Source organism: Orussus abietinus, unplaced genomic scaffold (genome assembly GCF_000612105.2).
Source record: "Orussus abietinus isolate OABI.00-Male unplaced genomic scaffold, Oabi_2.0 scaffold206, whole genome shotgun sequence".
NCBI lineage: Eukaryota > Metazoa > Arthropoda > Insecta > Hymenoptera > Orussidae > Orussus > Orussus abietinus.
The window spans coordinates 117,064-139,481 of NW_019394356.1; the positions used below are offsets into that span (position 1 = coordinate 117,064).

Here is a 22,418-nt window from a genome sequence, read left to right on the forward strand (position 1 = left end):
CTAGGTACCCCAGGTATTACCTCCGGTCGCAAATGTCTCCGTAAGTTCGATCCTCGTGTTTCTGCGATTCGCTCGCGAGTGTCGATCGAAAGCGCGGTCAAGTGATTTACACGCGTTATGCAAATCCGCGGGGAGGGCGAAAGATCGAGCCTAAAGCGGAACCCCGGGTCATCGTTACTTGTATTTAACGCTACGCTCGGTCGGTAAACGGTGAAAGATTACAGACGACGATAGGCCCGTAATGATGCTAATGTATGCGACTCAGGTACTGCGGTTCCTGCCGACGCCCCCTATGCGCGACCATGCATCAGCCTCGCACGTGGCTGTAACGGCGGTTCCAAGTCAAACTATCTGCGGCGGATTTATTTAGTTTTTATTCCATTCAATGTAGAAATCCGCGACGTACAGGGTGTCCCAGAACTCCTGGGAATTCCTCATACTGGTAGAAGTTGAAATTCCCTCTTTTAATTTCTTCCTCGAGTGGTTATTCATCAAGTTGTTAACGTGATGTCGAACCTCCCTCGAAACAGTCGATTCGAATAAGACACTTTTTTCTTTTTAACAATATTCGACCGAACTGTCTGAAACTTTAATATACGACTCGTGGACACCTAAGAATCATCTTGGCACTTTCAAAATTTAGATTCGATTTGGATCGAGAAAAAATTGAGGAAAAAAGTGTCGATTTTGTATGTTATCTCCATCCATCTATTTCGGGGATTGCCAGTTCTCGGAAAAACAATTTTTTGACATTTCTTTAGTCTCTGGTGTTGGATGATCAGGGGGTGAACTGGGCTGCGCTTGTATAGAAAAATCGGAGACATCAAGGAAGTTGGAGTAATTACAGAAAATCTCTGATGTCACGAGGGATGGGAAATTTTTCAAAGAATTTATCGCGCAGCTCCCTCCAAGTTTCGTGATGGATTTTAATTATCTGTCCGCCGATCTGGCACGGATCTCTATCAATTCCTGATTACGTCCGCGTAATCAGCCCGGACGGGTCGAGTTTGCAAAGGTATCCGAATCCCCGAGTGCAATCGTTATCCCCCTTCGCTCCGACAATTACCAGCCGAGTCAGTCAAGTACTAAAGTTCTTATCGCTACTCGCGGCGCTTAAGTTACCCGGAGACGAGCCGACTTTGTTGGCAGCCCTGGCTGTAAACCGAGCCGAAGGTTCCGATCGTTTGCTCGTTTCACCGATACATCCCTTTCCAGGTTAATAGAATATTGACGTCCCAAGGGATGAGCATTTGCCGAGGTAACATTACCCTCGACGTTGTTCTGATTATCGGTACTCCTCGGCCGTGAGCACAAAGGGATGCTCTGGCTGCATCTTCGCCGCATCTACTGCAGATCGGTGGTCTACTAAATTCATTATCGGATCATAATCGATCCTCGAATTTAATTAACCGTTTGAGTTCTAGGGGGTATTGAAAAAATACTGTCGAAGAATCCCGAACAGCGCAACCGCGCTTTCTCTAAATGAGTACGAGAAGATCCAAGCAGCGCGATAGCGCTTTGTTTATTTTATGTCAATAAATCCCACTCGGCGCGATAGCGTTTCTCGAAATGTAAGATGTATTATTTACATTAAGCCCTTGCGTTACATTCCAATAGCGCGTGTCATAAACAACAAAAGTGTCGGTCATACATCGGCCCATTTCACGGTTTGGCTGAACGTAACTTCTTATACGTTTTGTTTACATTTGGCCCGTTTGACATACCACGTCTCTCCCACGTTTTGTTCACGTTTGGGCCGATTGATTTACCACGTCTCTCACACGATATTGTAAGTTAAGAGGTTAAAAGAAGGAGCTGTGTAATGTACTTGGGTCAGTGAATCTGAGCGACTTTGACAATCGGTGACGCACCGTCAGTTGTCCACAACGCTCGAAATGTGCTAGGTTTTCTCGACATAAAATCTGAACAGCGCGATCGCGCTGCCTGGGACTCAAACGGTTAAAGCCGATAGACGGCGATATAATTGACACAACGATTAAGAATAATTTATTAAATAATTTTCTCGACATTCGTGTACAGTCGATGAATAATTTCCCCCGAGGGGCGCCTGAAATTATATAATTTTCAAGATCGCTAAAGTCTCTCCGGGAATGAAAGTGAACGTTCGTTTAAGGAGATTGAATACAATTCTGCAATTTGGCTGAGATTGACATCATTTATTAATTTCTTCTTTTTTTCGTTTGATCGAATTTCGCAGTGGGTGACTCGATCGGTTACGTAAAGTGCACCGAAAAATGGCTCATGGCCGAAACGAGGACGACTCCCTGCTCGCAGGATTCGCCTTAATGTTCCGCACGAAACCCGTTTAGCTCGGTTTAATGAGTATGTACGTCGGGTAAGTACGAGTCGGTGCACGCTCGAGTTGATAAGTGTGCACAGGGCAGGGCCGATTCGGCACGATGCGCGATGCAAGGTAAGATCATGCCAGGATGTGGAAGAGTCAATTAAAAAGAGAAAATTGGCATAGCCTACTTTGCAGAAGGAAGAAAAATCACAGGAAAACGGAATAAGGAGGAGGACCCTGGGTACAAATTGCTACCCAGGGTGCACCTCAAATACGTACCTACCCATTAGATACGAAGCTCGTATTATAAGTGCACTTTTCATAGAAATCCTCTTTTCCATAGAAATTAAAAATAGTCACGTAATCAGGGATTTGTAAACTCAATTTTTTTGATCATGATAATATTTTCCTTTCTCTAAAATGTAGTATTGTATAATACACATTTTTTTTTTGGTATAGACATCGTTGAAGTTTGTTTTTTTTTTCTTCCGCAGTTGGGCATCTGTTCCACCAACTTCGTGGGTGTTGCATCGTAAATGAAGTGCCGAGGGGGAAGGGGCTATGCAAGCAGGACCTCAGGTCACTAAAAATTAATTTGTTTTAAAAATCTGGAAAACGTGGCATTTTCCGGCCGGGGCATCTATCCGTACTTTACCCTAAGCCGTGCTTTGCTCGGTGCTCCAAATAATACATGACACGTAGCGGCACACTGGCTCACTTAAAAGACGGCGGGCTCGTTTGCGCTCGCATTATTTGCACCTGTACTCGTGTAAGTGGTTTTATTTAGCGTGTCAAGACGCGTAACGTACTGCCGGAGGTACGCATGCGAGAGTGCCGAGGATGGAAAATCTATTCCCACTGTCAAAAGCGAACAAGAAGAAAATTAATTATCCTCTCAAGCCTTGTCTTAATTTGCGGAACAATAATCTTATTAACCTAAGCGTTGTCAACGTGAATGGATAAATTGAGCATGGATAAAATAGTAGCCTACAACTGGGTGAGTACCGCGCGATCAGTTGATATTCATTAATTTAGGTAAAATCGATCCCGTCAGCCTGTAATTTATCTCCAGCTAGAGACATTGACTTTTCGGCAAATAACAATTTTCGAGATTTTTACATTTCCGGACATCGCGTGCATCATAATGCGTATGCCATTATTTCGATACCGTTTTGATTTCGATACCCTATTTTTCTTTATTTTTGAATTAATCGTCTCGTTAAGCACTGCAATCATCAGGGCATTTCGTCATTGTTTGGCCGTCGAGAACGACGAAATTGGAGTAATTTACTTTTACCCCATCAGCGGAATTCCGGGGACAAACTTTCCTTTCCGTGAGTACCCCGTAACCGTGAACGATTTTCATCGGGCATTGCGGCACTTGGACTGTAAATGACAGGTATTGCCTTAAGTCCTTTTTCACTTTTTCTTCTTTCATTTGCGACGGAACTAACGACGGAACTCCGACTCAATTGACCGTGAAATAACGAGGGGGTAAAGTTGTCATTGTTCCCAGTTTTTTAAAAATATATTTGCAAATTGGTATCTTTTACTCCTGCACCACTTTTGTTTGTAAAAGCATAGAATATGGTTATTATATGGATAACCAAATATTTGGTTTGTACGAGAAAATTCTTCGTAACTTTTGGTTAATAATATCAAATATTGCGGTAGATCACGCCCAGATAACCAGAACTGAATTCCGCTTAACTTATCGTTAGAAGTTTCACGTCCAACAAGCGTGATACCGCGCACCGATTTTAGAATTCCATACAACGGGAGAATTATTCGTTTCTCAATTTTTACGATGACTCGATCTATCATCATTCGGTTTTTGTACGTAATAAGTCTCGCCAAAGGGGAACATCTTCTGGCGGAAGATCACAAAGTCCGATTAAGCTACGGAGACGTCCCTCGGCGCGATATCGCGACGAGGATAACGATCTCCTGGACCGGACGAGCCTTCTCCCTGGAGGACTCTCGCGGCCGAGCAATTAATAACCCGTGATCAGATCGACGCGAGATAGGTCAGGGCGAGTAATCGATCGACCGCCAATCGAGGCGCCTCGAGAGGCGGTTCATAAATCGGTCTTCCGGCAACCTGGCGACTCCATCCCGGGGCCGGAAACACCCTCGCCCGTTACCATTGCCACTGGCATTGCCATTGCCATTGTCATTGTGCCGATAACTCGGAGAACCGGCTCGGCGATTAGTTCCGCGTCTGGTCCGCCGCATATCCGACCGCGATCGATCGATCTAGGCAGGATCTAGGAAGTCCTCGATCTCGTGAAGGATCGACGTTCGTTAGCGCGCTTTATCGGCGATTCCTCGCGTTTAACGCCCACGATTCCACGATATGGACAGGGACTACAAATTGCCGTGAAAGTCCCACAGGACAGATCGGTGCCGATTGCGATCGATAAGACAACCGCGAATCGGCCTAATTCCTCCATATCGGAAAATCATCTGATGGCTCCTATTCTCCTTGCCGTATATGCCACCAATCGCAGAAAGCAATCCTTCATAAATTTCACAATTTCTCCGAAAGTCATCTAACACCTTTTAATCTCTTTGCTGCATATTCGACCAACCATTGCAAAGAACAATCCTTGATCAATTTTACAGTACATTGGAAACCCATCTAATATATCCTATCACGTTACCTACACGTCGGTAAACCGTAACGTTACAGTCAATTCCGCAGTTACAACAGGTTAAATTGAAAAAATGATGTACATGCAAATATCTCCATCAGACCGAGAGGAATTGATAATCGAGTGATAAGTGCATCGTGTGGAAAGTTAAGTGAATTTTTACAAGCATGAAAGTTGACTTTTCAAGGCGTTAGCGCACTCGATCTCGCGTTTTCTTTTTCATATTTGATTTTCTTTTTGTTCGGTACGAGGTGTCTTCTACTTCGGCAGCTGCAGGTGCGAGGCTGCAGGTGCCCAGGCGAATCGCTCGGCAGCAGGAAAACCGGGATCTTGCGCAATCGCGTAATCGCGTGATCGCATAATCGCGGTTCAATGTGAAGTTCGACCAGCGCCCATTGTCTGTACGGTGTGTACTTTTCGATCGGGAGTATCATTACGTGTACATAGACCGGGATACGGTAATTAGACGGTAACCAATGGTAGCCACGTACCTACTCCGGTAACCGGGAATTCCGCGTCGAGTGACACTCGAGGTGAGCAAACGTGCACTTACTATTTCGCTTCCATCTTCTTCACCTGGCGAACGCGAGACGGAGAATGGTAAACGGTTTATCGATTAACCCTTGACCGTTATTACGAAATGTTTACTCCACGGGAGTACATGGAATTAGTGATACCTAGGTTAGAGGGCTGCAGGTGAAAAAGTAAAACGGTCAGCAGACGCGGTGGTAATTGATAAATTGAACACTTTCTCTCGCCGGTGCAAGGATAATGAGACTTCCCTTGCAAGATGAATTAATGATATTTATACGTTTTATTTCACCTTCGGGAGCTTGATAAATCTGAGATTCAACTGAAATCAATAACTTTGACTCCAATCTGGTCCGTTTGATGGGAAGCGAGGGTGCGATGCAAATGAGGGCTCCGAAATTCGGAGCAGGATTTTCGGTCCGTGCAATTAGCGAGGCTTCGAAAGTCCTTTCAAGCCGCTTCGACGGCCGCATCCCGAGGAACGAGTTTTGCAACTAGACGACCTCCACAAGGCGAACGAAGCTAAGAGTCTCGTTTGCATGGTACTCGGTTAGCCAGCCACTGGTGGAACTCCTAATAAAGTCAACCGGCGACCGGGCATTCCTGAGCCTCGGGCTCGGTGTTGGCATTCGCCTCTTCAACGTCCGAGACGCGATGTCTTCTCTCTCACCTAAGGGAAATCGGATACAATTGTATAACGCGGTACAATAGTAACATCGGGAATGAGTAAATTAAATGTTTATACGAAAAGCTGGCAGCATCGCTCATATGCGTGTGACGGTGTAATAAACAATCTCCCAAGAAGTCGCTTGCACATCGGATCCACTCTTCATAATTCTAAATTACGAGTGTTAGTTCTTTCGTGACGGAGTGCCACTATGGTGGCTTCCGCCGATGAATTCCGACGTCTCCTAGAAGCCCACTTCAAGTGTTATTTAACCGTTTGAGTCCTAGGGGGTATTGAAAAAACACTGTTGAAGAATCCCGAACAGCGCAACCGCGCTTTCTCTAAATGAGTACGAGAAGACCCAAACAGCGCGATAGCGCTTTGTTTATTTTATGTCGATGAATCCCACTCGGCGCGATAGCGTTTCTTGAATTGTAAGATGTATTATTTACACCCTTGCGTTACGATNTTACGAGGTTAAAAGAAGGAGCTGTGTAATGTATTTGGGTCAGTGAATCTGAGCGACTTCGACAATCGGTGACGCACCGTCAGTTGTCCACAACGCTCGAAATGTGCTGGGTTTTTTCGATATAAAATCTGAACAGCGCAATCGCGCTGCCTGGGACTCAAACGGTTAATGAGTTTCGAAATTTCTATTCTAAAATAATATACCTTTTTGGTCGGAAAATCTTTAATAACCGCGGTCAGAAATACCTGCACTCGACGTTTCGTGTGCCACCGGAAGTACATCGAGTCGGTGCAATGGCCCCGGCTGCTTTAGTTCGGATCAAGTAGCTCGGTGTCCCATTACCGAGAGCGCGTGTTACGCGTCGCTGAAATAACGAAATATCCCATGTCGGATTGCCTCCGTGTAATTAACTCCCTCCAGGGGTAGAGCTTCGCGCGATTTCCTTGCATTTTTCCCTGATTCAGTGCCTACTCGCGGTTTCCATTGACGCGCGCCTATCTACAATTACATTCAATGCGGATACGCGAGAGAATTTTATAATTCGATACCGCGCGATTCTACACGTGTGAATTCTTGCGTGAACGTTAAATCTACACGTGTGAATTCTCGGGCGAGTATTAAATCTGGCACGACGCGGAAAGCAGGAAAACGCGCGGTTCGATAACGTTACAAAGAATAAACCGGGTGTTTTGATCAATTTCCGCCCAGGGTAAATGTACAATAAATGCAGTTGATTATTTCATGGTTCTACCCGTGTACTTGTACTTTTTCTTTTCCGCGATTATTGGATATGACTTCTGCGCAGAACATCTCGATCCCGTAGAGTGGAAACCCACTAGAATGGAAATTTATTGTTGTTTTCGAAATAGATGCATTAATGCATCTGATCGAAAATTAACATACGAGATTTCGTAATTTAGTATACGTGCCCTCTAAAATTCCTACACCTGTACACTAAAATCACAACAGAATTGTATACACAATTTCGAAGTATTGCATCTTGAAAATGATTTCATGCATACAATATTTCCAGCAGATATTTTTGTTAGTACGCGAATAGTCGAGGCTCGATAGGGTTACGAAATGGCTCTTGGACAAATCGAGCGACTCTTTTTACTCGAGCCAACCTGTTCACAGTCCGTATCACTCGTCAGGACTCTCGTCCTTTCGAGTGGCCGAGTAATCGGCTCGGGTCGACACACAAGGTTCGGTGGCTCCGATTACTTTTGCATATATGGAGTCGCGTTACCTGGCCCGTGTGTTACGCATCGGCGAAGCAACGCGATGTATCTCATGTCAGATTGCATTCGTTTAATCAGCTCCCTAAGAGAGTCGCATCGAGCTCGATCAAATAAATTACACGTTCGGCTGCGGCCGAAGTACCGTTTGGTATCGTTTTTTCACAAAATTGAATCTTTCATATAAATATTGTCGTTTTAGTCTTTTTTTCTCGATATTTATAGATAATCATAATTCCAACGAAAGCCGTACTCGTTTGGATTAAAATTCTTTCTTTCTACTTGAGATTTCTAGAAAAACTAATTTTGAGGCATCCTAGAGACGTATAACTCAGGAACGATTCAATATTCACACTTGAAAAGAGGAAACTATATATCCCTAAAATATAGTGAAATATACCCAGATAGTTTCAAGTTAACAAGAAATGAATTTGTTTTTTTAAAACAAAATTTCCTGAATCCTCGCGATTTCTTCATTATTTCTTTCAATTTTATACGACAATTGGTAGAGTGTTTTTACTTTTTTCGTGGAGTGGGAACTAATATGGCGATTGGTGTAATCGATTCCCCATTGAGGCTCGATTTTTATCGACGACCACGGAAGAGCCTTTACCACGGAGGGTGCCGAAAAAATCCCGAGACTTTGAGGTTGTTGCGCAAGTGCTTCACTTCTCGATCTGGATTAATAAGAAATTCGCGATGGCCGGGCTGAAAAAGAAGCCTGTAGCGATCTCGAGTTTCGTTCCGCGAAGCCGGAGGCTTTTTACGAGTCCGATCGTTCATTTCTTGCCTCGATTTTGCTCGTGTTCTATTGCGCGCCTGTATCGCTTCTACCTGTGGAAAAGAAAAAATATAGCAATGATTCGGAATCTTGGCATGGACGCGTTCGACATTTCCCGGATCACGATGGATGGCGTAACTGGACCGACCAAATTTTAGCAATATGGCTTAGTAATTAAACAATCAAATTAAATAATCCCTCGCTTCTCGACCCCCACTTTTATTCAATAAATGTATTACATACAGTACGGAATGTCTCTTAATATTTTAATTACGTTCATTCTTTTCCTGAAATTAATATTTTTATTTTAGTGTTCTTGGAGAGATGGACAAATAATTGCGGTTCCAATATTGATTAAGAATCATGTACGATCGATCGTCGAAATCATATGGAGTACCTCGGCGATGCGAAGGGTCTCGTGTCGAGTCTCGAAGCGAAATAACGAATGAACATCCTGCGGAAACGGATGTACAGGTCCACGCTCGGCTAAGCCTTCCCTTCTGCTTTGTAAGCCGACTATTTGTACAGTGGCGTCGAGACCCGCAGAACAATATACCTTAAACGTGTCTAAAAATGTTTAATTTCCCCAGAAAACTTCCTAACTAGTCTACAAATAATAAAAGTGCAAGGTAAAAGATCCCCGGAAGCTAGGTAAATCGTGGAGCTCATGTAAGTCTACACGGTTAAAAATGTTTTCGATATGTCAAACACCTTCGAATACAAATGTCTACTAAAGCAAAAAACCGTGGTACTTAAAATGAAAACTGGACAAACGTATTTTCCCATTTCTTCGTGAGAATTGGAAGGAAAGTATTAAACATTTTAAATAAAACGGTAAGAGGATAAGAAATCAGTACAAATGTTAATAAAGGTACTAAAACGCAATTTTTCTTTAAAATACGATATTTTCAACCGTGTACACGAGTGTAAGCAATTTCATCATTTTCCGCAATTTAATTGACCGCGGTTGATGTATCGACCCAGCGAAGTTTCCGATCTGCTATCGAGGGTCGAGAGTGAAATGTTTATCGAGCGAACGATTTTCACTCTAATAATAATTTAATTTCACCTTCGTGCCTTGAGACCGAGGCCGGCGCTTCCTAGAAAGTCCGTCGATTCTCGAGCTGTCGAAATCAACTTCCGCGGTGAATAATTTTCTATTGGCAGTGATTTGCAGTAATAACAAGCCCATTGAAACTGCTAACACGTTTCGCTTCGGAATGCCTTCTGGAGTGCTTACTTGAATAATTATCTAATTAAAAGGAAAAACGGAGACGAAAAGAAGAGAAAATATTTTCACGATACATGTTATTATTTCACAAGTCGCCGGACTGTGATCGGTAAAACAATTAGAGTGCTTTCCTGCAGGTCATGCTATAATTAGTTTTGCCTCAACCACGCAAGTTTAAGATGAACGCGACGTCGCGTGGTGAAATCTTTAGTTTTTTTCCCAGTCTTTGCAGCGTAAAAATAGTATCGGCGCCATTGTATATGTTGCATGCCCCTTGGTGTTTTCTCTCCCACATAAATACAAGGAACGTATGCGGTATATCGCGTATGCGCGCGCACGTGCAGCGCCGCTTCCGGAAGTGCGTGTATATACGTACGTGATGTATATACGATGTTCACGTGTGCGCCGTATGACCAGCGGAGGGCAGACAGACATCATGTGCGTCGAGTGCCGTTCCGCGTTCAACGCATGTACTCCCGTCGATGCGTAGAGAGGATTTGGTACACTCGGCAGACTGCCAAAGATCCAGATAAATTTGGAAATCATCCTTCAAGAAGTCTCGCCAAAAAGGGAAAATTTCAAAGATTTGGGGAAGAAACTCACCAAAAATTCACTCATTGGCGTGTTAAAAATATTTATAACATTCGTTTCGACCTCGACCTTACAAAAATGGACCTAATATTCGAGATTGAAACAGGACCGATTCTCTTAACACCTTTCTATCTTAAATTCTCGTATTATTTTCCATTTCCTCACGTGCGTTAACAAGGTTTGTACGAGGTACAAATGTTCGCCTATAATTGGAATACATACTACAAGCTCCAATATGTGTGAAATATTTCTGTAAAATGAGAAAATTATAAATTGTACAACTAGCCCCGGTCTCCTCGGCATGCTCGCGGATTGCTCCGGGCTCATCAAAAGATGCCATCCGCTCTTGGCGCTCGATTCATTGATGAGCCCTAATCATGAATGGGTACGCCCGATACGGGTCAGCTACTCATCGTCAATTCGCACATTCCGCGCTACTATCGCGTCTCCTGGTGCGTTGCGAGTGTGGCGCACCGCAAAATTCGCGCGGAAGGTTGAACGTCCTCCCGGCCGAATTCGCGGACCGATTCAACGCCTCGAAGCAGCCTCAGAGCTGCGCTTTGCTATCATTTAACTGGATTAGGAAGCCACTTGGAGAAACGGTGGTGCGTGTCGCGTCGAATGAACGCAGCAGCACGGTGCAGCGCGGTACACGAGGACGTTGCGATACAATATAGAGCGATGCGGTACAACGTAACGCGATGAAGCGCCACACGATGCAGAGCGATGCGGTACAACGTATCGCGATGCGGTGCCACACAACGCAGAGCGATGCGGTACAACGTAACGCGATGCGGTACAACGTAGCGCGAAGCGGTACAACGTAACGCGATGCAGTGCCACACGACACAGAGCGATGCGGTATTACGTAAGGCGATGCGGTGCCGTACAACGCAGAGCGATGGGGGGAAATACAGCGTAATGCAATTTGTGGGGAACGCTGTAGTATGCGGAAGATGATGCGGAGCGATGCGGCACACCGCAGCGCGACGCGGTACGACGCAACGCAATGCGGTGCGAAGCAACGGACGGAACGGAACCGCTAGTCGAATCGGTTTCGAATCCGCTTCCGTTCCGCTCGCATCTTCGAGTTCCGCTTGGGGTGCGGCTTACTTTTTCTTGTTGTTCTTTTTTACATTTGAGATAAAAAGACATACCGCGGGTCTAATTGAATTTGATTCCAAGTAATGAACGAGTTACGTTCAATTTAATTTTATTGTCCGGAATCGGTTAAGGGAGGCTGCGGTAAAAATATATGGAATCTAGGAGGAAACGGTGCACTTGCGTTTGGGAATGAGGAAGCTGCAGGTGGAGTTGCAGGTAACGAGAGAATAATTATTTGCCGACCTGGCGGAGCGTGTCATAGGACTTGACTTTTTTCCTAGGAAGTGTGTCCTTCTGTCCGCGGTGAATTGTTGATTACTTTTGTTTTTAGCCGCGACGGCCTTTGGGCTTTGGATCTCATTTTTTATTACCCTCTACGACCCGGTTTTATTCCCAATTGCGTTTAAAGAATTATTTTCCTTTAATCTTTTTTAACGCGCTTCTTTGGAGGTTAAAACGTCGAGGATAGATTGAAAAATGACTGTTCTTAAACCGAGATAAATTTTATCGTTCGGAAACAAAATGATCTGCGTTTTCCTTCGGTAGTTATGTAAGTGTCGGCGTATGTCACGAATGGGTATTACGCGACTCGTCATTTCCGCTTTTGGGAGTCCCCTGCAATGTGCGGAACGAGAGTGCATCGCGAAAACTCGTTCCTGGTTTTCACATTTTTTCCCCCCTCTTTTCAACTCGGAGTTTCCTCGAGTGCGAATACAGCAATCATTGGGATTAACTCGAAGGTGTTTGCTTGGCGGAAGTGACTCCGATCTTTTTATTTCCTGCTTAATTAATTTCGCGATGCAGTTCAAGGATGTACCGATCGCGCCGCTGGAAAAGTCACTCTTCTCTCTCTCTCTCTCTCTCTCTCTCTCTCTCGACGCGCAACCGTGGGATCTCTTCGTCGGATTGTTTCGTAATTCCTCGGGATTTATGAGAGACCTAGACAGAATTGCACCCAGAACGCGGTTATGAGCTTCCTGACAACGGCGGAAGTTTCGACCGATGTTGTCCAGGTTAATTGACTCATCTGCGGTTTTTACACAGACTTCCACGGGAAGTGCCTCCGGACGATCCTGATTTTTGGAGCATGAAGTGCAGGTTAATTAATTTTAAAAAACTGGTAATGAGTTTGGCTGCAAGGGAGGGAAATTCTTTGGATAATTTGGGATTCCCCGGAAAGCTCGTGTGCTGTAAAAAAATAATTAAAAAATAGTAAAAGCTTTTTAAAAACATTTATTACTATGCACTCCTCCTCTTTACTCGCCTTATACGACTTCCTGCTTAGAGGTATCGCCTTAACCGAATTTTAAAACAACCTCAGTAGGCAATTACCTTGATTTTCTTAATTGCGCCATTATAGAGGAGGTTAGTGGAAAATAGTCCGAGACGCTTAAATTTTCTAATTTCTTTTTTAAGCCAGTTCAGATAACAGCTCTCCGCAAACTCAAGGCAAATGCAGAGGAGAGCTACGGACAGCTATTGCGGAAAACGAGAAATTACGCGTTTTGCCATTATCGAAGCCCCCGCAGAAAGGATGAAAGATCGAAGGATGTTTCCAGGAGAGCAGCGAAACTTCTCAAAGGAAAACGTTTCGTAATATGCAAGGCACCGAAATGGACACGCCAAGTATTGTCATACTGGCAGAGATTGCGCTCTATCGAGCTATAAGTGCAATGCAACAAGTGCATCGCGAGTGCGCGCTACTCGCACCTGTACAGGCTTCAGCCGGGTCTGGGTACAAATTAAATACAAACTGTAGAAAGTCTAGGGACTTTATCAAACAAGATCTGGCGATTCTGTATGTAGAGTCTCCGTACCCCGTCAATTTGCCTCCCGTTAACCAGAGGTTTGTCTCGCGCAATTATCCACACTCCTCGGGGCCAATCATCTCCCCAGTTGATATATCAGCTGTGCCAGATACGAAACGAGCCATCGCCGACGAGCCTCCCGACTAATCTCGCCATACATATATTTACACTATTTTATTAATTTTTTATCCCAAATTTCACGCGCACTTGAGCTCGAAGGTGGTTTTCCACTTTTACTCGTAACCCAGATTCCACATCGTAACTCCTCCTTTTAGTTCCTGAGGCGAGATTAATCTTCCGTAAAGGATGTTTCGAAATTTTTATTATATGCGTGGAAAGCACTTTTCATTACTCTAGGCACTTTTATTCTTTCTGCGCCATCGAAAGCCATGCTTTGCCCACTCGAGCCGCACGGGCTACATTCAAAAGTCTCTTCCAGTTCTGTTTATTTCTTTTTTACACGAAACTCTTTTTTCACGAAGGTACATAGGGGGGGTCGAAAGTACACGACGAAAATCTTTCACCTACATACTCACTGACTATCGCTCACCTAATTACACTAGAAAAATCAAATGAATCTCAGTCTGCAATCACTGGCACATCGAAAACATGTCACCTACATTTTCGCTAATTATTGCTTGAAATTCTAAAAACCAACAAAGGGGCGCCACTTTGATATTTAGCACGATTTTCCAGGTCGTCATTTCAAAAGTGATTTATATCGTTAAAAGTTATCATGTAACCATTAAGAAAAGTATCTCTTTTTTAAAAGGAAATTAGAAAAATGCTCTCTATATGCTCCGCAATTGCTCTAAAAAGTACTTAAACATATGAAAGCGTTCCAGCGACGTACTTTACACAGAGTGTGCGGTTCGGTCGATGATTCGACCCTGCCGATTTCTTTTTCCTCATTTTATGTGGGACCTTTTGACCACGCCTTTCCAGAGGGGCAGCTCCGTTTAGAAAGTTCGGCATGAACCGCGGCACCTGGAAAGTGTTCGTTGCTCATTAACGTCAGCTGATTGGTTTTTCGTCGAGGCGTTCGACGCGGCACAAAAATCCAGAGTGGCGTTCGACCTACATGCGCGAGACGTACGTCATGTACGAGACGTACAACATAATTTACCGAGAGTCGACGGTCTCGAAAGTCACGTCCGATCGGTTAATAAAGAATAAAGAAGCATAATGGCGGCCCTAATGGGGGGTTTTACGGCGGCGCCTCTCTTTCCTCCCTCTGGGGCCACTGATTAGCCGAGGGCGCGCCGATGCCGAGGCGACTGCTGTCCGTGCTCCTGTTATTGGTTAAATAAACCTCAGGTGCTAGGCTTCGCTATTACCGGACAAATGGGCCCAAGTTGCTCCACTCGCCCGGTTAACTGTTGCACAAAACAACGCACTTCGACACGCTCTACAAAGCCTCGGAGAAAATCCTCCGCGCATACCTCACGGCAGAGCGCAGACGACTATGCCGTTTACTGGCGCAGGGGCACCTAGGAAACGGGAATGGCCTATGGTCAAGAGTAGGCTTACGGTAAATTTAAATCCTCAGATTTATTCTCTCGTAAATGTGAAATAATTGATTCACCGAAATTTCTGATATTACGGTACGTGCGCCGGAATCAGGCGCTCGAATCAGGGCATTTCTGGGAAGGGTTGGGTTAGCTTTACGAGTTAGCTTAGGTTTGGGATTCAGCTTGGGGTGGCTCATCGAATAAATGACATTTTTATTTGAAACGGCTGTTAACCCTTAATACGGCAGAAACTTTTGTCTAAAATCACTCGGTAAGAAAGAGATTTGCACTATTAATAAAGGACAGCATTGCTGATAAGGTTTTATTCTTATTATAGGAATAATCACAACAAGATTTTTGGAGGCCCATTTTTAAGTGTTCACGATTGTTGCAGCAAGTAATATTTCTTATTATGATTGTGAATTCTTTTCTTTGTGCAGTGTTTTCCAAGATTTTCTTAGGCGCAGAGACCTACTATTATACTAAAGTTAATATAAAATTCGTCTTATCGAGCAGTAGTTCATATGGTGAATATACCAACCCGTAAAGAGTTGATTTCATGAATTATGCGAAAGAAGTGAATTATCTTTTAAAAAAGGGTAATTGAAATTATGTAAAATCATCTGTAAGGTGTAATTTATGCGTTTAAGACACGTGGGAGAGCGATCGGAGCTGCATCGTATGTCGGGGATTCTGCGATCTTTATTCGGACCCGAGATCGATAATCAATGGGGGCTATCAGGGATCGACGCATCGCCCGAAGGTCTGAGAACAAGGATTCTCGATCCTCCGGCCATCCCTTCTCGATTTTTATCTCCTCGACGGGGAGCGATTTCAATTGCATCTCTCGCCCCCGGCGTAGTTGATCGCTAAGAGAGGAGAAATCGCGAATCGACGGCTGCGTGGAAGCGCTTAATGGCCGATTAATAAAGAGTCATTTAACTAACAACGGAGCTTGCGCAATTCCTATAAAAATTGTTAAATTATGGGTCAGTTCCCTCCCCTGTTCCATAGCCTCTTAACCCTTAAAATCCGACATGACTGTCATCATCATTTTTTTACCAAAAAATTTTTAAAAAATCTATTATTTCGGACTTCAAAAGTCTTTGCCCAGATTTTCCTATTTTAAATTAAATTGTTTAAGAGAGGCTATATTTTGTATAACGAGATCGCTTGTTTCGTTGCATAGAAATGATATGCATCTAATTTAATTTAATATTAACGCACGAAGTTAGAATTTTTGTAAAAGGAAAGCGTTGTCCACGAAGTTATTGCTAATGCATGTCCTTTTTAATGAAGGGCTAATTAAAACTGTTCAAGAGGGAGGTTACATTTTATACAATTTTTCCTCCATCCTGCATTGTTTTAACTCGAGCTTATGAATTATTTACCCTGAATACGGAGGTCTGGCGATTTTTTACGGTCCGCGAATTGCGGATCTCGCATAGCGGTGCGATTCCTTCGCGGTATAGTAATTGGGGTACGTAACGGCACGGCGTAACGCGCAATCGCGGACACGCGTGTACCGGCGCGTTTATTAGGCGCAACCAGCAGGTAATTAGAAATTGGCGCACCTCGTACCGTTTTTACTCGTACTCGTTCGAGTGCTAAAGTGAGGGCAGCCAGGATGCACCCCTGCGAAATCGGAGAGCCCGTACTGGATTTGCATGCGCGTGATTTCACTGCCGATGCAGAGAACCTTCCCATCACCTGCCATCTGTCACCTGGAGCGAACACCTGTTCGCCGAGAGTCTTCCCCAGGTGGGAGGTCTGCTCCTGGTCGCTTCCTGCTCCTGCAGGTCGTCCTCGAGCGTGTCTGAAAATGCAGAATAAATCAATAGAAAATGCATCGGTGGACATTGAACGATGACGTTTCGATCACTGCGCAGAAATTCAGACGCGACACTTCTTAGAGCTCGGCATTTTTAAATTATCTAGTCTTTTAAGTTTCCTACTTTCCATACCTTATATATCTTTGAAAACTGAGTTATCCAAGAAAATATTTGACGACGTACGGAGTATTGATTTCTTACATCGAAATTTTCTCACCGTTACTTGTGAGATTGCTTTTCCTCATAGCGTTGAAATCCAAAGATTTTCTTACATATGCTGAAAATCAGCGATTATCTATAAATGCACTGCAGAAAAATGACGGTAAATCTGGAAAATGAAACTTCGAAAGTGCTCGGTCAACACAGGTGCGGAAATATTGACTCATGCTGCGTTCGGATGACCACGGAACGCAATGCTTGTGGAGGCAATCATCATTCAGAATTGCAGTTCGCACTCGAAGGGGGGAGAAATAAATGGTAGGGGGTACCTAATGTCCCGGTGCATCCGACGTGCTGTTACGGCGCAGGTTGCGGTGCGTTACGCAGTTGCGTTTAATTTCCCGGGAATTACGTTCCCGTTTACGTACCCAAGTGCGCCGTCGACCACGGGCCACTACAAGTGCACGGAGAACCTCTGCTCCGCGTGCGTGACGAATTATTAATATACTGAAAAAAGCATTTTCAACACGCGACGTAACGGAGAATCCCTGCGTACATGACGAGTACTCGAGTATTACCTGCGAGGTCTTACTATGCGTCATAGAATGGTACAGAACTGCATCGACCCTGCTATTTCGTCACCGTCGACGGGAGAAGATGAATAATTATTTTCCCCAGCAGGGATTAATTAAAAAGAAAAACATTCTTATATAAATATTTTATTTCTTTTGCCGATGTGCACTGCGTGGAAGCAGGAAAAAAGGGATGTTTCTTATGTACAAAGTTGGAGTAATTAACGTGTCTCGGTTTACCAGGTGTCCATTTCCATCCTTGGGAAACGAGGAAACGGTGCTTCCCCTTTTATCATAACGGGGTATCACCGCTTTTTATGGCACATACGTGACTACTCGAAGAATGAGCCAAGTGTTGGATCTATGGTGCATGCTCGTCTTACGACATCCGGAGTCCCGTAACGCATGACTCTGGAAAAACTTAGCCGTTTTCCGAAACGGGCACGTTGATTTATTAACATGCAAGCGGACTGGGTTTTCTCAGTAAATGTTTCACTAATTGCCCCCCGCTTCCCATAAATCCTCACTAACGAAGATGTCTAGTTCAATGAAGAAATTGATTTTTTTTAGTATATTATCTGTATGTCTGAAATAACAATATTGCGTTATATTAATATTGTCGGGCAATCGTGCATTATTGCATCGATACTTTTCTTTGTTTTAATTTCGCGAAATTACATAAAAATCACGATGCATCGACGGAATTTAATTTCCGAATGCCCGCCAATTGAATCGCCAATGACAGTAACGATCGACTATTTAACAGGCATCGTTTCTATCGATGTTACGTACGCATTCCATCGGTATACAATCGTGCAGTTATCCTCATTGTTGCTCGGGCCTCTGCAATTTTCATCGCATCGGAAATCGCACTGGTGCGAAGCTAAGCCGTGATACCTCCTGTCGGTATATCGTTAATGTCCTGCTACATTAATCCCGGAATACGCGAATTAAATTAAATTCGCCAATTGGCCGATTTGTCTAGTTAAAACGGTTGAAATGAAACAGAAATTCATTTTCCCGAACACCGTGCGTCAGCTTTTGTTTCAATTAATCTCACGTATTCTATAATAATTCCATTTTTTATTGTAATCTCTCCTTTACTTTTTAATCATTCTTGTATCGCAATAATAATCGATGTACCATTATAACTAGCATAATAATATTATTACGATAAATCGGGGCGGGAATGTCAATAAATTTCTTGAGTTATAATAGCCGATTTTTGTCATTGTAGTCCCTTTCTTTATAATGGTTTCATTAAGGTTGAAATTCTTTCCAATCGGGAGCCGGCTTCAGAGGAATTCAGTGGAACAATTGATGCTTCAAGGAAAGCCTGGCGCGACATTTTACGGCGCAATGTCAGGAATACGGTACATTTCGTACCTGTAGGAGTGCGCGAATTGAATAGCCGTTCGCAACTATCATTCGTGAGTTACGTCTTCGGGCCGAGTAAACATGTACTCTAAAGTATGCACGAGTTATTCCCCGACACGTCGCATCGGCGGCGGCTATTCAATTAGATTGCTGAAGAGCTCACGAAGATTGCGCCTCCTTTTCAGCCGCGCCTTTCAATGCGGAATTACGTATAAGCCACTATTTTCTAAGTACGTTCCAGGAGTTGCATCTGAAACGCTCGTGAGAGAAACAATTGCACTCGGTACACAGGTAGCACGGTTCGCTAGCGAGCCGACCTTGGAGGTAACGAGAAAATGAATCACGGAAGCGCGCACTTCCGATCTGGGAATTTCATTTTTTTCTCTTCTCTCGTCCATCATACGATTACCGTTTCAAGTATTCCTAAAATGTCTTTCATTAGTTTTACCGCATGACGCTACGAAACGTTAAGACATATTTACAAAGCCCTTAGAAGATTAGTAAATGTGGAGGCATGCGGAAAAATGAAGCTGTACGATTTTCGCCAGATTTTAAATTTTCACAGGAAATTCGCGAATAGACTTCGTTTCGATATCAGTCATTTCTGGGAGAACTTCCGAATTTATTTTAAAAAATCCTGAATTTTGGAAGGTCACGTTTCCGAGTTAAGTTTTGCAGGTCATTGACGTTCGAGAAACGAGTACCACCGCGAAGTGGATAAGAAGAGGCTTCCAGTCGCTTCCCGTTGCTTCCCATTGTACTTATCATTGAACACGTCGGGGATAAATATCGTTCACGGAATTCCGGATGAAATGCGGCATGTCGCAACGAGCCGTCTGTGGGTGCAATGATGCTCTTACTCAGTGCGCCGGGGAATACAAACAGATTTACGCGGAATCTCTTAAATGGCTCGAGTTATGCTTACGTCGAGCTCATCGTCACGGAAGATCTTGTTTTCCTCCTCAATATCAAGTTCACGGTCACTCGTCTCGTGTCAATGCGGACATTCGAACGTTTTGTTATTCCGGAGCATACTTTGCATAGTTTCGCGTAACTTCCGAAGCATATTTACGTCGATCGATCATGCAAGAGGAATACGATAGCTTGAGAGGTACTCTCAAGTAAAGATATGAAATGAAAATGTCACAAATTCGAAATTCGATAATTAAAACGTGCTTCCCGTGACATATCCTATCATTATTTTTGTAAGTACTAAATAAGAATGAAAGACAATAATGTTTTTATAAAGTCATGTGCAAGTTTCATGGGCGGATTATTTTATTAAAAATTCGAGCCCTCTCAAGAATATATAAAACCAATAGAAGTCTATGCGCATTGTTGCTGGCAGAGGATGAGCGACATTTGGCGTTAGACATTACTCGAAGGCACTGATCTATATATTAACTGGTTAGCTGATACCTATTTCTTCTATACGGAAAAGACTTCATCGAATTCGAGGCACACCAGCGCCAAGTACAGATGGGCAGCGATACTAAGGAAGTAACGTGTGCGCATGTGCAAAAGTTTCGACTCATGCGTAAATACTAGAATATTAGTTAATATGCACATAACTAGGTGGCTTCAAAATGGCACGCCATTTTGGAGGACATCAGCTATCCAGTTAGTATATAGATCAGTGCTCGAAGGCCAAGATTCTAATGTATTCGACGAAATGTTCCTTGCGCCGTGTTCACGAGGTTTCGGTCCATAGGTGGCCACGCAACCATCATAAGCAGGATAATCGAAGGTGTTGCTGGACGCACGTGACAGCCCAGCCATAACCTTACGGATTATGGCCTATTAGTTATTATTTACGACACGAGCTGCAAAGATATTCCAAGATTACAGCCGTATTAATATGGCGTTGGGCCGTGGGGTATTCTACACCCTGCAGTAGAAGCTGTTTTGTGCGTTTCATAGACTCGATTCAGCTTACGAGGTAACTTCGCATTAATGGCCGCGCAAATCACTTCCAATCTAATCTTTGTTACATCTTTTAGTTGGAACACTATGTTATCAGTCGATATTACTAAAAAAAAAAACGACCACTTTATTAAATGCTCATCGTAGTAAAACGAAAGGAAAAATAAAGTTTCCTCGTTCAGTATAGCTCGCGCCAAATACATTGCGCAACTCGATCGAGTCTCTTAATAAGGAAGCTGGTATAATGCAATTTATTTAATTCGTCCGCTGGCAAATCTCGAAATCCGAGGATATATTTGCAATTTTTAGTGGGAAACATCGATTGTCCAACCCAGTTGATTATAATCGGTTAGAATTATGCCAATACCTCGATTTAACGTTCCATAAGTTAGCTTGGAATTATTTTTTGCTAACCAACACGATCTAATTCCTCAACAGGAAAATTCATCTGATACAATCTTTATCATTCGTTTGCTGTCAAATTTCGAGATTCGATGATATTCTCTTATGGTTTGAGTAGAAAAGGCTTTCGAAATAATTTATTAAGTCATCTCCAATTAACCAAACACAGGTAGTCAACTGGAATCATTAAAACCGTGTCGAATCTTCGGTTTAATGCGCTTCGAGCTCGATCTTTACTTTTTGCCTCTCTTGGCCTAAATGAAAGGTGCCACTCGTAGAGGCTTCACCTCGCATTCGTGGTTTCGTTTCGATTCGATCGATTCGATCGATGGGCCGCCAATCTAAGCAGAAGGAACAATCGCGGCACGGTGACCGTATCCGGTTTCGATGTCGTAACGAGAAATCGATGCTCCCGTTATTTCGCTTCGCGTTAACCCTGTGCCGCGTTACGTCAATTCGCGAGATAAGGTTTTCGCGTTACGGGACGCGGAACGTCCTCAAATTTAATGAAATCCGACATTCGATGGCATCGATATCGACACCTGTACCTACAATTACGAGATAACCTTATTAGATTGTCCTCAACTAGATTTTATTCACCTCGTGAGCCCATGACTCTTCTCGTATGTTCGTCGCTGATAAGCCGGGACTCCTGTCTCATTCAAAATTCGTCCTTTCGCCCATTTCCAGCGTTTAATCGTAAAGTTTCCGATATCAGGATGCACTTTACGTTCCGATGGAAATCGCAGGATTTGTCGCGAGCTTTACGAGCGCTCTTTCCAGTTTCGCCAATTTCTCCTTTTAAATGCGCACGAGTGCACCGCCTTTATTGTCGTTATCTGTGCACCCATACCTACGTGCGCACCCGTGCTTGTACGTGATACTTAAACCGTAGCTTGTACACCGCAGGAATCAGCAATCAGCGACATCCTGCGGCCTCGTTTTCTCCCCGGTCCTGTTTAGGCGTGACGTTCGATCATCCAATGCATCGCCGGGAGTCCTTTTTGGTCATTCTTTTTATTTTCTCGCGGGCTCCGATATCCACCTTCATTTCTTCCACTTTCCTTCCAGCGGAGGTGGGTTGTTGCGAAATTAGGTCGATCACTCGGCCAGACCAGAATCGAGATTTCATCGGAATCTTATATTGCTTTGCGCCGGAAATTGCATCTCGTACATTTTTTGCATTCTCGCCTGTCATGCACTTCCTTAACGCGAGAATGCGTTAATGAGTATGAGCTACACGTAGGTCCTGACAAGACCGTT

The 22,418-nt window shown here is 43.8% G+C and overlaps 1 protein-coding gene across 4 annotated transcripts in view; it reads left to right on the forward strand.

Annotated features, from left to right (window-relative positions):
* The window catches only part of LOC105697665, a 70,530-nt gene that overhangs the window by 24,797 nt on the left and 23,315 nt on the right, over nt 1-22,418 (forward strand). Inside the window, exon 2 of one of the 4 annotated variants that reach the window (XM_012421195.2) lies at nt 2,800-2,884. The exons of the other annotated variants lie outside the window; for them this stretch is intronic. Coding sequence (XP_012276618.1) covers nt 2,867-2,884 — 18 coding nt within the window. The 5' untranslated portion in view covers nt 2,800-2,866. The remainder of the gene's footprint in view (nt 1-2,799; nt 2,885-22,418) is intronic. 4 annotated transcript variants of the gene reach the window in all.